The 16,396-nt window shown below is 29.4% G+C and overlaps 1 protein-coding gene across 1 annotated transcript; it reads left to right on the forward strand.

Annotated features, from left to right (window-relative positions):
- On the forward strand, nucleotides 1–12,290 carry LOC101209433 (serine carboxypeptidase 1). Its single transcript, XM_004139053.3, has 14 exons — nucleotides 1–221; nucleotides 308–456; nucleotides 3,897–3,973; nucleotides 7,741–7,863; nucleotides 8,134–8,236; nucleotides 8,662–8,699; nucleotides 8,818–8,919; nucleotides 9,012–9,092; nucleotides 9,193–9,447; nucleotides 9,567–9,632; nucleotides 9,766–9,887; nucleotides 11,124–11,237; nucleotides 11,812–11,857; nucleotides 12,065–12,290. Exons 1-14 carry the CDS (start codon nucleotides 16–18, stop codon nucleotides 12,146–12,148), a joined length of 1,566 nt encoding a protein of 521 aa, XP_004139101.2. The 5' UTR covers nucleotides 1–15; the 3' UTR covers nucleotides 12,149–12,290.
- Nucleotides 12,291–16,396: the final 4,106 nt, after the last annotated feature.

Raw genomic sequence — 16,396 nt, forward strand, 5'->3', positions numbered from 1 at the left:
AGAGGTTATATATAAATGGGAGAAGCTAAGGTTGAAGATGAGGAAGAGGAAGAAAGAAGAAAAAGAAAGAAAATGGAGAGAGGATTAATAATAATAATGTTATATTTGTTAGTTAATGTGGTAGACATGATCAGTATTATTGAAGCAGCTCCTCAAGGTTCTCTCGTAACTCATTTGCCTGGATTCACAAGCAATCACTTTCCATCGAAACACCATTCTGGGTCAGTTCTTCTTCATTTCTATTTTTCTTTCTTTCTTTCTTTTTTTCGGATTTCAAATATTTTTTTATTTTAATAAAATTAATTAGGTATATAAATATTGATGAAACTGAGAGTGGAAAAAAGCTGTTTTATTATTTTGTGACGTCGGAACGGAGTCCGGCGGAGGATCCGGTGGTTCTCTGGCTCAACGGCGGCCCTGGGTGCTCCAGCTTCGATGGCTTTGTCTATGAACATGGTAACTTCTACTCTTTAATCTTTCTTTCCTTTTCTCTTTCTTTGGTTTCTACTAGCTTCTATCTATGATTAATAGACCAATTTCTATTTTTACATTTTCATTTCATTCTTTTTCTTAATCGTCCATTACTAAAGTTCGAAGTTAGTAGACTAGTGAATTTCGTGCCATAGTAGGTAGTTTCTTTTGCAACTAGTTGCTTTAGATATTTTTAAAGCTTATGGTATGAATATATTTAAAAGGTCAAAGAATGGTATTGTAATTTGGATTGATTTATAACATGCAACGACTTTAGTTTTAATTGAGTCAAATAATAATGACAACCAAGATTAGTACTGCTACTTATTTAGTCCCAATGTCATTCATTGTATTAGACGTAATAGTCTCTTTTCTTCTGATGTGCCAATGAACCCAAAATTTTCTATTTTGGTTCTTCTTAACTTTGACTAAAACAGTGTGTGATTTTCTAAACAAATTTATTAAAAATAGTGTCTTTTTTTAAGTGGGTAATAACTTTAATTATTTAAAAAATAATTCAATATAAGGTTAGACCATTTGGAATTTATCCCCAATCTCTCCCACTAAACTGCCCCTTCTAATATCCTTGAACTAAAATAACATGAATTAGCTAAAGTTAATTATAATAAAAATAATTAGAAAATTTTAAAAATAATAATTAAGTTTATAGCAATATTTCAAAAAAAAATGTAAATATAACAAAGTTTATATAGATTGTTTATGCAATAGATAAACTTTTTTAGATTTGGCTATATTTATAAAAAATTTAAAATATTATTATATAATTTAATTGGTATATTTATAATTAGAAAAGAAAAAACTAAACTAACAGTAGATTGGGACCCTTTTCTTTTTATAATAATTATGTGGATAAAAAATTAATTGTATGGTTGAAGATAGAAAATGATGCCTTGTTCATACATCAACGTCAATATCAATGTTAGTATAAAATTATTAAATAAGAAAAAAAAATTAAATGTAGTAAAATAAAATCAAAATATTTATAAAATATAAAAAATATCACTCTTTATTATAAGAATTTTTGTTATTAAAAATAATTTTGAAAATTTTTAAATATATTGTAAATTTAATTTAATATTAAATTACTTGATTTAAGAAATAGAGAAGTGGGGGATCTTTTTTGAAGTTTGAATGTAACCCATTAAAAGAAATAAAATTCTCTTAGTATTAAGACATCTCAACACATCCTCTTAATTGTGTTTAATTCTGCCACAAATACTCTTAAAGTAGCTGATTTTAAAATAACAAAAATTCAAAATTCAACGATGATATTAGGATTTAAACCTATTTCAAAATACAACTATATATATGTACATACTTTTAATTAAGTGGAAATAAGTATTTATCTTATAAAAAAAAACTTTTGGTTATAATTGCATTAAAAACATTGGAAAATAAATAATATAGTGAGATATTTAATACAAGATTATAAGAATTTACAAAAAGAAAATAATAATAATAATGTACCATTTTTGGTTCCAACTTCCAAGTCAGTAATGAAAAATTTTCATATACAAAAGTAGTGTTCTTTTTCTTTTTCTAGAAAAAGAAAAATTAGTTATGACTTTTGTTTATGAATAAGATAGAGTTCCAATTATTTCCGATAAGTCAATTTTCATAGATTTAATATTGAGGATTTGTGTAACAAAAGCAAAAAGCTAATAAGGTCGATAAAATATTTTCATAAATTCTAAGTTTGTTCTTAATATTGCGGACAATTCGTCGCTTTTTTGTTTTTTCTTCTTTGCATTTATTTATCCTCTCTTACAGATTTCTTCAGATTTTATTTCTTCTATTTTTGTTCATCTTCTTTTAAATATTACTTTGATATAATATAAACGATCACTTATTTAGTCAACACGATAATTTAGATTTGAAGCCTTTTTTCTATCATTTAGAAAAAATACATGATCATGTGGATATGATCTAAGTGATCGTTTACCATAGTTAACATGATTGTTTAGCATGACCAAGGTAACACGATCGTTTAGAATTGAAACATTTTTCTCATCGTTAAAAAACTACACGATCGATCGTGTATCATTTTCTACATGATCATGTATCATGATCGTTTAGAAAAAGCTCGTATAGCTGTGGCCGATTAATTGTGTGTTGAATGAGGCAATTTTGATACTTTTCATTGTAGGTCTGTAGGTTTTTTTTCTTTCTTCAAAATTGTTCTAGTGTAAATATTTTGCTTGTTTGTTATGTTTTTTAAAAAACTCATTTCCGATAAGTAGTAAACAAATTGGGTAATGAAATGTCCAATTTAGTTTTTGTTGGAATATTGGATAGCTAAATCTAAACGATGTACCAAAATAGCCAAACATAAATGATCGTGTACAAAGAATCTTACATAATCGTTTAGATTTTGGTAGACAAATTTAAACTATCAAATCTAACGATCATGTTTCAAATATAAACGATCATTTTTTAAATATAAACGATCGTGTAACAAAAAATCTTGAAAAAATCATTGAGATTTAGCTATCCAAATTTAAATAATAAAAAAATAGACAGTATTTGCCTTTTAACTTTTTCTTTTTTAATTTTAATAGAAAATATTTAATCCAAAAATTAAATAAACTATTTATGGAAAAAAAGCTTCGTAGGTCTCTTTTGTTTCATTTTCTTTCCCCTCTTCTTCAATCTCAATGCTCTCTTTTATTTCAATTTTATTTCCCTTCTTTCTTCTCGATCGGTTTACTCTTCCTCTCCTCTCCCATTCTCTTCTTCGTCTTGCTCAAGAAAATCTGTGATCTTCCTACCTCTCAAATTCCGTTTCGTTCTTCCTATACCTTCAAAATTTCGCTCTTCCTCTCTAACGTGAAACAACTAAGAAACCCTATCTTGCGAGATTCTCATCTCATCGATCCACCGCTTTCTTCTTCTTCTAGCCCTAACGGCGCCAGAATCAAGGGCGGTAGACCCCCTCAGAAACCCTAGTCTTCCAAAGAAAATGCTTCACCGTCAGATCAGTTCCTGATTCCAAACCCTAAAGAGCCCGCTTCCACCTAGGCCACCCTCTTCTAACCCGACCGTTCTTGAGAATTCACACTCACATACTGTTTTGACCTGTGTTGTTGAATTCCAATCCAAGATAATGCTAAAATAATATTTAATATCAGACAAACTTCCAAATTTCTAAACTTAATTAAAATTATAAAACCCACTACAATTTCTTTTATACTTAAAAAATATATCAAAGGTTTTAGATCTATATGATATACAAGCAACGAGGCAAATCCTTGAAATCATTTAAACAACAATATTATATCATAACATAAAGTTTATTTATTTTAAACTACATATTTAAATAACTTTATTGTTTGATTTGGGAGAATTTGATTTTAAAAAAATGGTGAACAATTGTATTTGAATGTAAATAATATATATATATGCAGGACCTTTCAATTTTGAGGAAGGGAATCCAAAGGGAACCCTACCCACCTTACATCTCAATCCTTACAGCTGGTCCAAGGTGACACACCATAATTCTATATACATATACATATACATACACATGCATATACATATATATACATATATATATATATACACATAAATATACATACATATTCGTATACATATATATCTACATATACATATATATACTTATTTATTTAGCGTCTCTCTTCAAAATATGAGTTTTTTTTTTTATTTATGACAATTTTCATTTATTTACTTACCCTCTTTTTCCATTTAAATTAATGTCTACAATTTCTATTCTTATTTTTATATTGAATTTTCCAAAATTTTAAATTATTAATTTGATCTGTCAAACACATTATTTTATTATTTTTATATTTAGTGATATTATTACCAAAGTATTGTTAGGGAAGATCAACTCACTTCTTATACTGATTTCATTTTAGAGTTTATAAACTAAATCTCAATTTTATATATAGCAAGGGTTAACCTCAACCATTAGTTTGAGTGCGAACCAAATCAACCATCTTTTCTAGACCCACCTCGATCTTTAAGTGTCCCTTTTGGCTCGTATCATGCTTCTTCCTAAGTTTGTTTTTTCAAAATGTCTATTATAACCTTTTCGTTTAAAATCACCCATAACATTAGCCCTCAGTCCTATGTTGGATCTTGAGGTTTGACTAGTCACAATTATAAGCTAAACATTCAAGGTCCAACTTAGAGTATACTTTCTTCTAACTTTGTGCTGCTTCTTGACCCTGTCAATCGATTATCAGCAAGGCTGAACTTCTCACCTGTTACCATGTGAGGTGCCCAACACATCAAATTTGTAAAATTAATATTGGATGCTTCTTTAGACGTGATTTTTCTCCTAGGGTTACCTAGCGTTCTAAGGTGGTTTCTAGATTATCTTGGGGATGATCCATAATACTCTGTCAATAAGATCGAGATTTAGGGTTTCTCAAGGTTTCATATTTTAAAGGTCCATCTCCTTTTGAAGGACTAATCTCATATTGAATATTGTTAGAAAGATGAAAATAATTTTTCTTAAGATTATAATCATCTTATCAAGAGAGATGAAAATTTATTTTTGAAAGGTTAAGGCGATCAACAAATTATGATAATATTTGAAGCTTAAAATTAACCTTCTCGAGAAGGATGAATATCGATTTATGAAAAGTGGGGTGACTTGTAAATGACCATCTTCGGAGCTTGGATAGGGAAGTATATATTTTCTATACCCGTTTTTTTTAACAAGGAAGCGTATCCTCTATAAATATGTTTTTTGTTTGATAGGGAAAAACATTTCCCCTACAAGGTTGCTTTTTGTTTGATAGGGAATCGTATTCCCTATAAATATGCTAGTTTTTTGTTTGGCAGGGAAACATATTCTGTGCAAAGCTGCTTTTATTTAATAATGAAGCATATCCCTTGTAAATTTGCTTACTCAAGGAACATCTTTCATTGAGAAAATGTCCGATTGAGTATGAATTTAGATATCTTCAGGAAATACATTCTCTCAAAGGAGAACAACAATATGTTTTGACTTGAAAGCGACCATTATGAAAAAGCAAAAAGTCATCATAATAAGCAAGGTATCGTAAAATCAGATTGGCCTGAAATTTGGCAGGTTGGCTCAATTGCAGCAGATAAGCCTCGACTACCCTCAATCTTGGCCTTGGCTGATCAGTCCTCACTCTCGGCCTTGGCTTGGTCGGTCTCAAGTGGTGGCCTTTTCAATCAAGTTTTGCATGTCGTTTATTTTTCAGTCTCTTCGCTTTTTAGAATTCTTTTTTCCAGTCTACGATGGTCCTTCTCGATCTGCCTCAACCTTGGACTATCTAAAATTTGAGTTACCTTTAAACGATAGAGTTTCATTACTTTCAGCTTCTTGATTATTTTTGTGTGAATATATAGCTGAAACTTATGTTTGCCTCTAAATGATCAATTTAGCTTTTTATTGATAAGATTAAGCTTTGCCCTTCAACACTTTGGATTCTTACAATCATTTAGACGTTAGAGTATGGTTGACGAAAATCTTTACCCTTATGTGCTAGGGTTGGCCTCGACCTCGGCAAGTTTCCACAATGCAAAAATATTTTACCTACATACATTTAGGGTTGACCTTGGTTTAGTTCCAAGTGAATTTTAATTGCAAATTCACGATTTCCTAACAAATTTGAGCCTAAGCCTTACCCTCGGTTCCTTGCATCAACTAGATTTTTTCAGCCTTGACCTAGTTAGTCTCAACTTTGAACATTTTGGTATTTTCTTTTTGTTCCCACTTGGTCTCTTCATCTCCTTGGCCTACACCTCGGTTGCCTAAGGTCTCTTTTCTTTAACTATGTCTTTTTTTGTTAACTAGGTCTCTCCGGGCTCAATCTTTGCTATTCATTTTAACTCGATACCCTCAATATTGGTCACCTCTTCAATGTCTACTAGGATTTTGGTCTCGGCTTTAGTATTAGCATCTATTTTTCCATTATGTTTTAACTTGGTCTCCTCAACCTCGGTATTGTGGTTGCCTCAACCTCTGCCTATTTTATCTTTATTTCAACTTGATCTCCTTTGCTTAAGGACTGGTAGCCTCAACCTCGACCTTTAACTTGGATATTTGCTTCAACTTGGTCTCTTTGGCATTGATCACCTCGACCTTAGTCACTACATCTACATTTGTAATCTCATCCTCGATCTCTTCCTTTGCCTTGACCTTGGCCTATGTTGTCTTATATTTGTCTTTCCCTTTTCAATTTATTGGCTTACATCAATTGATTTTGCTAAGAGGATCTCATTTACCCATGGTTTTCTTTGATTTTGGCTATGTGGATTTAATTCACCCATGACTTCGTGGGAACCAATCCATCATAGCCTTTATTTTCTTATTTTTGCATATATTCTCAATTTTATTTCGGTAAATCATTCTCGTTCCTATGATTGACAACAAACTATTGATGCAAATTTTGGCAAAGGAAAAACGTGTACCTCACCTTCAGTTGAATTTTTAATTTGAGGAAGAGATGACTTGCAAAACAGAAAAAAAATGGTTTTGATGCCTAAGTTAGTAAGAAAATTATAGAATAGACGAAAAGTCGAAAGTCTAAGTTATCTCATATGGAGCTATACGAAACTTAACCCTAAGTTGTAAGTTAATCTCTTATTCAACTCAAATGCAATTTTTCTCTTATTCAATTCAGTTACAAATTATTCAAATTTCAAACCAAAATTATTCCAATTTAATATAAAATTTACTATCAATCTTTAAGCTTAAGGTTTGACGATGTTGATTCTCTCATGTTGTGAATAAAAGAAAAAGAAAAATCACGAATTCGTAATCCATCTCTCTTTAAAAATCGTGAGCCAAAGATCTTTCAATTATTCAATTCTAATTCGACCTTATAATTATTTTAGGATTTGACAATTACAAATTCAGTCCTTGTGATTTAGAAAATGTCAGAATTTAGTTCATCTGATTTTATAATTAAAATTATAAAATCTGACCGTTATGGTTAAAGAGTATGAATGTCTATTATGGATCAAATTAAAAAAATTTGCTATATTTATTAAATATTTTCAATAGTTTTATCGTTCACAATCATTTTAAAAATTCAGGCATTTAAATTTATTTAAAATAAAGAAAAAATTGCAAATTTGGTCCTCCACGATTTAGAAAAAGTTAAAGTAATTTAGTCTTCATTTGTTTTAAAAATACAGACTATAGAATAACTAAAAGTTGTCTATCATTCATCATTAATTTTTTTAAGTATCTTAGATTGATTTTGGTATGTTTAACGTAGGTATGTGAAAATTATTACATTGCAGGTTTCAAATATTATATATTTGGATTCTCCTGCTGGGGTTGGCTTATCTTACTCAACAAACCACTCTAACTACATAACTGGAGATCTTCAAACTGCTTCTGATACCCACACTTTTCTTCTCAAAGTAATTTACTTTTCTATTTTTAATTTCTTCTATTTTTTTTAAACTCTTCATTCAAAAACTATATATACTATTTTCCATTTCAGTCCCTCTAATTTTTCCAAAAAAAAAGAAAAGAAAACAATAATGTCTATTATTTTCAACTGCTGTGTTCATGTTTTTGATAATCATGTTGAATACGGACTGAAAATTGAAATTGTTTTCAGACAGTTTAAGGGATTAGATTGAAAATTGATATATATATGATAGTAATTTAAAATGGAATATTTGCAGTGGTTTAAGGAATTTCCAGAGTTTGTTAAAAATCCATTTTACATAGCAGGAGAGTCTTACGCAGGCATCTATGTCCCTACACTTACCTTCCAAGTTGTCAAAGGTATTTTTCTTAAACCAATATACATTTTAAAGTTTTATGGTTTAGGGCTTCATTTTATATAGTTTAAATGTAGCAAAATAAACTAAAATATTTATAAATATACTAAACTTTTATTGGGGTTAGACATTACTACACAACTATATTCTATTTGATAGTTTAAAAATATGCAATTTGAATAAACTTTTGATGTCATTTTAGCTTTCATTTTATGTACTTTTAACAACTCTCTCAAGTGTGGAGTTAAATTTTGTACTTCTCTTTAAATATATTTCAAAAACAAATATTTTAATTTTGGTTGCTAATTAATGTGTTTTAAACCTATTTTTGGAAATTAAGAAACTAAATTAGTAAAATGAAAAGTTTGAGAACCAAATAGAGACTAAAAAGTAAACTTTCTAATCTAAAATGATTTATGATGTATGAAGGAATCAAAGATGGAACTGCACCAATCATAAATTTAAAGGTACGTACATGAAGATTTAATTTTTATTTATTTATATAAGCTCAATAATAGTAATAATAAGAAAAAAGATAGAGGTAGAAATGGAAGAAATGAAAAGGTATTATAATGAAATGAATAGGGTTACATGGTGGGGAATGGTGTGACGGACGATAAGTTTGATGGCAATGCTCTTGTCCCCTTTGCACATGGCATGGCCCTCATCTCACACTCCATCTTTAAGGTATTTTTTAAAAAATTGAGGTATTAAAATCTTAATTGATATCTAGTTTTTAAACCTTTGCTTAAGTTTATTGTATAATAACATTACAACAGGAAGCTGAAGCAGCTTGTGGTGGAAATTACTTCGATCCTCAAACTATTGACTGCATTGACAAGCTTGACCGAGTTGACCAGGTGCACCATTTTACTATTTGTTCCAATTTTACAAAAACACACTCCTTCATCAACATCTTTCAAATACACTACTCTATCATTTGGTTGTGTGAATTATCAGGCTCTTAGAAGGTTAAACATATACGATATATTGGAGCCATGTTATCACTCACCAAACACAGAAATGAACACAAATTTGCCGTCCAGTTTTCAACAACTTGGACAGACGACAGAGAAGACTACATTAGCTGTTAGGAAGCGGATGTTCGGCCGTGCTTGGCCGTTTAGGGCACCGGTGCGCGATGGCATTGTCCCTCTTTGGCCTCAGCTAGCTCGGTCCCATAATATTACTCATGAATCCACTGTTCCATGTATGGTTAGTTTCCTTTTTCTTTTCTCACACTCCCTTAATTACTTCCTTGTTTTCTCGTATTAATTATATCATAAGTTTATCTTTCAAACCCTTTTTTCTTTTATTTATTTTTGGAAGAATAGAACGATGAAGTTGCAACTATATGGTTGAACGACGAATCAGTAAGAGCAGCCATTCACGCAGAGCCGGTAAAATTAAATCTTCTATAATTATCAATCCAATTTAATTATAAATATATATAACGTATGATCATTTTAATTATTAATTGAATTAATATATAGTTTTTGATGTATGAATATGTAAATGAATACACATTTGCAGCAAAGTGTGACAGGTGCATGGGAGCTATGTACAGATAGAATAAGTTACGATCACGATGCTGGAAGTATGATTCCTTATCATATCAACCTTACTTCTCAAGGTTATAGAGCCCTTATTTTCAGGTCTACTCTACTTTCTTCACCCTCTCCTTTTTTTTACCATTTATCATCCTTCATAATTAACCATTACATATTTACCTAATTAAAAAGAAAGAAAAGAACATTCAAAATCTCAGCCAAATTTTAAAAATAAAACAACTCATTCTTAGAAAATTACTCTTTTTTACTTTCATTTCATAACCCTTTCATTTTCTTTTCTTTTTAATATTTAAAATTAAGTTTATAAACATGGTTCTACCTCTAAATTTCTTTTTATTATAATCTCTTTTGAAAACTAGGAATTTATTATTTAGTTAAAAATGTTTAAAGATACGAATAATTGTAAACCGTTAAATGAAAAAATAGACTTAATTTTTTTAAAAAAAAAAAAAAACCGTCAAGTTGAGCCATTGTTTGGAGTTTCGAGTGACTTATTAATAGTCTTAGGTTATTATAATTTGATTACAATAGTTTGTGCTCAATATGTAGATTATTTTAGTTTGTGTTTTAATAATATGAGTTTGATACGTAGATTATTTTAGTTTGATAAAAAAAATAGTAAACCATGTAAGTAAAGAACAAAAAATTATGAATGCATAATGATAAAGCTAGTTTTGGGTCAAAAATTATGTAAGACTATAATAAACATTTCTAGCTAGAGTAAATACTATTTCAAAATTTTCAATTATATAGCTCAATTTTTTTACCATTTGACATTCATCATTTTTTTATTCTTTGCTACAATGTTTACTATATCTTCTCAAGCTAAAATATAATTTATCTCACAAATACAAACTATTATAACTCAAACTAAAATAATCTACACTCCAAACACAAAATATCGTAACTCAACTATAATAACCAAGAATTATAATAACTCACCATTTACTTCAAACATCTCTTTAAAATGAATGAATTTAGACTCTCAAATCATATTTATTAACTAATGTTTATAAACTCAATCTTCAAAATCAAAAATGTAAAAGGTTAGTATTAAACTGCCTAAATTTTTAGTTTTGTGTCCTTGGAGAACTAATATTTTCTTCTTTTCTTTCTCAAATTTTTTCAATAAAATTTCAATAACTAATAAAGGGTTTAGATTTGAAATTATCCTACCAAGGTGAGTTGGCTCAATTAATTAATTAATAAATAAATGTTGTACGTACTAAAATAAAATTTCATCAATATATTTTGAATAGTTAATAGGGAAATACTATCATGAATTAATAAATTTACTAAAATCATGGTAATTGAAAACAGTGGAGACCATGATATGTGTGTGCCATATACTGGAACCCAAGCATGGACTTCTTCCATTGGTTACAAAATTGTTGATGAATGGAGGCCATGGTTCACCAATTCCCAAGTTGCTGGGTAAATACTTTTCTATCCATTAATTTTCCATTTTTCATTAACAATAATAAAAAAAAAAAGTTCTATCTTTTCATAAATTTATTTAACAAAACATGAAATATAGCCACATATTTTAGATTATCTATGGTCGTGCTGATACTCTTGTAGCACAATAAATGTGTTAGATATCTTTTATACAAAGTCCAAATAAGACCAACATTAGGTACACGTATATCAAACACTTATTGCAATAAATATAAGTTATATGTATATGCTAAAGCAAGTGTAGCTTATATGGTATTCAAACGTGTAAGTGGTCACATAGTTAGTAGTTCAATTCTTCAACGTTTAATTATACTAAAAAAAAATATTAAAGATATATATAATTTGATAGTGAATTTCACCTAAACTATATATGTGTGTGTAGTATGTGTAGGGTTTTATGAAAAAGTCTAATATATGAGAGAGCAATTAGAGATGGGGAGATTTGGAAATTAATATCTGAAGTTTAGAGAGGAAGAGGAGAATTATAAAAATATTATATGTTGATATTTGATAAATCCCAACCATATTTGTTTCCCCTTTCTTCTTAAAGGTATTTACAAGGATATGAGCACAACCTCACTTTTCTCACCATAAAGGTATGATGTTTTCTTTTCAAAATTATGCTCTCAAATGTTATCCAAACTTAATTAATGTGATATATATATTCTTCTATTTACAAACTAAATGATTACAAATTAAGTTTTGGTTACTTATACATGAAAGTTGAAAGTAATTTTGTAAGGAAAATGTATATGTATTTATATAATTGATATAATGATACATGAAAGAGTGGAAATGCGCAGGGAGCGGGACATACAGTGCCTGAGTACAAGCCCAGAGAAGCATTAGATTTCTATAGTCGATGGTTACATGGGAACTCTATTTAGTTAAATCATCTTTTCATTCAAAAGAAAATGTCATTCTTATCCTACTCTTCTTGTATGAATCCAAAATCATATACTACAATCTCACACATTATCAATAAATATTTCTTCCTTAATCAAATAACTACCTAAATCTATTATTTCATTTTCGTTTTAAGATACTTTTTTCATCTCTAAGTTTTGGTTATGCCAACTAACTTATGCTTAGTTTTTAATCTGTTATTAATTTTTGTTATCTTAATTTTGTAACAATTCTTGTTGAACTATAGTAAATAATAATATCTTAAAGGGTCTGTTTGGTATGACATAAACAAAAGATGTTTTTTAAAAAATGCATTTTCATTTAAGCATTTTTTTCTAAGAACTCCTTAAAAGAATAATATAATGTGTTTGACAAATTTTTTTCAAAAGTGGTTTTAGGCAAAAGTTTGTTTGATTTGTTATTTGCTAAAAGTTGTTTTAGATATAATTTCAAATTATAATAAAAGAGTTTGAGTATGGAGATTTTGATAGACGTTCAGTAACGACCATCAAAGATGGTGGTCGAAGATGTTTGTTGTAAAAATTCTGATGATGACGATCAAAATAACTTGATGCGTCGTGATGAATCACTGCCCTGAAAGTAAAATTCGACCAGACCGTGGTGCTAATATTATTGTCGGTTACTTTCCTAGATTAACACAAGTCCGATAGACCAGAGCTTAATAACATAGCATTCATCATTTCCTTAAGAGTTCTATTTCTACGTTCTGCTATGTCATTTTGTTGTGGTGAGTAAGGGACAATGAATTCATGAATAATTCCATTTGATTCACAATATACTTTTAGAGTTCTATCAGAATACTCACCACCTCTATCTGACCTTAATCTTTTTATCCTTTTGCTTAGTTGATTTTCAAACTCTGCCTTAAATTTCATAAACATGCTACTAGCTTCATCTTTTGATTTTATCAAGTAAATCTTAGTATATCTAGAGAAGTCATCAACAAAAGATACATAATAATTATTGCCTCCTCTACTAGGAGTGTTTTTTAAATCAGCTAGATACGAGTGAATCAATTCTAATAATTCAGTACTTCTCGTCATAACAGGTTTGTAAGGTCTCTTAAAGCACTTACTTTCTACACATACAAGACATTTACCATTTTCATGTGATTCACATGCATTAATTAGCTTTAAATCCTTAAGCTTCCTAATTAATGCAAAGTTCACGTGTCCTAGTCTACCATGTCATAGATCAATAGCTTCAATTACGTAGGCATAACTAGAAATATTCACATTCATAAAGGCAGTATTTAGTACAAAAAGTCCATTAGACATATACCCCTTAACAAAAAACTCTCCATTTTTGGTGAGGACCACTTTGTCACCTTCTAGTATAATCTTAAGACCCAGTGATTCAACAGACTTCCAAACACCTGGTTCCTACGTAGGGAAGAGACATACAAAACATTACTCAGGGATAAAGTTTTTTCAGAGGTTAATTTTAAAATAACCTTCCCTTTCCCGATTACTCCTGCAATAGCTGAGTTTCCCATGCACACGTATTCTCCATCAGCAGCGTCCTCGTAATCAAGAAAAGATCTTTGTTGGTGCAGAAGTGTCTTGATGTTCCAGTATCCAAAATCCATTCAGTCTTGTTTTCAATTAGGTTCACTTCCACAACTGCAGCTATGACTTCATCATCTTATTCAGCAAGGTTGGCTTGAGGTGTTGGTTTTTGGTTGTTTGATTTTCCCTTCCTTTGATTACACTGATAGGATTTGTGTCCTTCCTTACCACAGACATAGCAGATGAGTTTCCTTTTCTTGATTTTTCCTCCAAGGGCCTTAAACTGCATCTTTTATGGGGTTCTCCCATCCTGCCTTTTATCTTGTTTTGTCCTCTCTTTGTTTACAAAAGAAGACTCAACTGCATTAACAAAATTTAAATTTTTGGAAGCTAAATTATCTTTTAATCTGTTGGCCTCTTTTGTACGCATGTGGCTTATCAGATCTTGGAGTTTCAGATCTTTCTTCATGTGCTTCAAGTGATTTTGGTAGTCGCTCAAGGAGAGATAATTTTTCCAGTAAAACGTTAGCTTCAAGTATCTCACACATCAATCTTCAGATAGGACATTTGCCACCAGATACTCATGTATCTGTTCCATAACTGGCTTATCATCTATCATTTGGAACTGCAACAATTTTCCCACAACGTAGTTCATTCGTCCAGTGTCATCTCCACCATAGCGAGACTCTAGAATGCACAATATGTCTTTGGCAGATTTTTGAATTACAAACAAGTCAAACATGGGATCCGACATATGGTTCAACAAATGTCCACGAACTGTCTTATTGTTCTTCTTGTACTTCTCGGGATCAATTGCAGATGCTTTCTTTACCTGGTCAGCAGTGATGACAAGGGATCCTGTGGATGATTCTGGATCAGAGGGTGTCGGAGGGTGCCAGAGGGTCAATTGGTGGTGCTAGAGGATTGATTGGTGGTTCGACGGTGAGGACGTAGTTGACTTCAAGCTGTTCGAAAAAGATCAATAACTTCTAGGACCAACGGCGATAGTTTATTCTGTCGAGTGACTCCAGTTTGGAAGGTCGGGTAGAACTTTGTTTTTGAACGACATTGTAATTTTGCTTTCAGATTGTTGTAAAAAATTTTATGATGACGATCAAAATAATTCGGCCTCTGATACAACTTTGTTGGAAGTGTCTGATGAACACTCCAAAATAATAACCACAAAATAGAATATTTAAGAGAAAAAAAATAGAAAAAAAAACTTATTGAAATACTTTAACTCCTTTTATTTGTATTCTACTTTACACTTAGATGGCTTACAATACAACATACCAATCCTATTCATAAGATTGTTTAGATCAATTAATTTCCTACTTACTTCATCAACATATTTAAACAATCTTGCCAACCATTTATCAATTAATTATATAACTTTCACATGTGTTAGGGTGTGTTTGGATTGATTTTTGAACTGTTTAATTTTTAAAATAATTCATTTTAAGATAAATTGAGGTGTTTGACCTTTGTTTAATAACTTTTTTTAAAAAATGAGATTATGCAATAAACCAATTTTGAGAAAACATATTCAACCAAATTTTAGAAGATATGTTTATTTGGTGTTTAATAGGAATTCCTTCCAAATATCTATTTTTCTTCCTTTGTTTTTTAATTCATTTTTCCTATCTATTTTTCACTCCGTTCTTTTTATTTTTCCTTTGATTTTTAAATACTTTGTATATTTTTTCAATGTGTTCATATACATTTTTAAAAGGGATTTGCAAATGTTTCTCTCTCAGCCAAATCTACTCCGACTTAATATATGTGAAACAAATCATTGAGGATGTCAACGAAAAACATGATTTTTGATCGAGCTCGTGATAAAGATGAATGAAGAATGTGTTCGAATTGCACACATTTTTGTCTAGTTGATATTATATTGTCTCACAAAAAAATATTGATCTTATTTATATTTTGTTGTTAAAAGTCAATTGTATGTTTTTTGATGGTTACGTATTTACATTACAAGATATTTATGCTTCTAAAATTGAATTGTTAAAAGAAATGAAATTAATGTTTAGTTTAAACTTCATAAATTTTAAGTGACTAAAAAATTAATAATTTCAACGTAACATGCAATTATTTTCAATATATATATATAAAAGATTCAAAATGTGTATTTCTTCATTAAAGTAGTTTATGATGTTTAATAGTCTTTTATGATAATTTGGCCAAAGTATAAACATTGTTAATAATAGGACAAACCAAACACACTTTTGCATATTGTAGCCACCTATTTTTATCCTACCGATATTTTTCTTTAAAAATAATATTAGTAATAATGGCTAAACTTTTATTTATTTATTTTTGAAAAAAGGTAAAAAAAAATTAGTAATGACATAATATCTTATAATATCTCATTTTTTTTATTTTAGAAAATAAAAAAAAATCAATTTATTTTAAATAAAATATTTTAATATCATATTTATCTTATTTCTACTCATTTTAGGGGAAAAAATTAAATTAATAAAATCTTTGACTTGTTTATAGGAAAAAAAGAAAATCAATTTTAAACAAAAATCTTTTAATATCCATTTAATTTATTAATTTATTTTTCACATAATCTCAAAATATTTCATTTTATTTATTTTAGAAAAATGAAATTTTGTTTTATTAACATAATATCAAAATTTGATTTTTATTCTTATAATTTTTTCTAATTTGTGGAACAATCTGGGTCTA

This window comes from Cucumis sativus, chromosome 1 (genome assembly GCF_000004075.3).
Source record: "Cucumis sativus cultivar 9930 chromosome 1, Cucumber_9930_V3, whole genome shotgun sequence".
Classification (NCBI taxonomy): domain Eukaryota; kingdom Viridiplantae; phylum Streptophyta; class Magnoliopsida; order Cucurbitales; family Cucurbitaceae; genus Cucumis; species Cucumis sativus.

What these genes read in the sequence shown, in the direction of transcription:
- LOC101209433 (XM_004139053.3), top strand. Translation starts at nt 16, where the DNA reads ATGGGAGAAGCTAAGGTTGAAGATGAGGAAGAGGAAGAAAGAAGAAAA. An exon ending in AGCTTGACCGAGTTGACCAG is followed by an intron (nt 9,093 to 9,192) that starts GTGCACCATTTT and finishes GTGAATTATCAG; the next exon opens with GCTCTTAGAAGGTTAAACAT. An exon ending in TCACTTTTCTCACCATAAAG is followed by an intron (nt 11,858 to 12,064) that starts GTATGATGTTTT and finishes GGAAATGCGCAG; the next exon opens with GGAGCGGGACATACAGTGCC.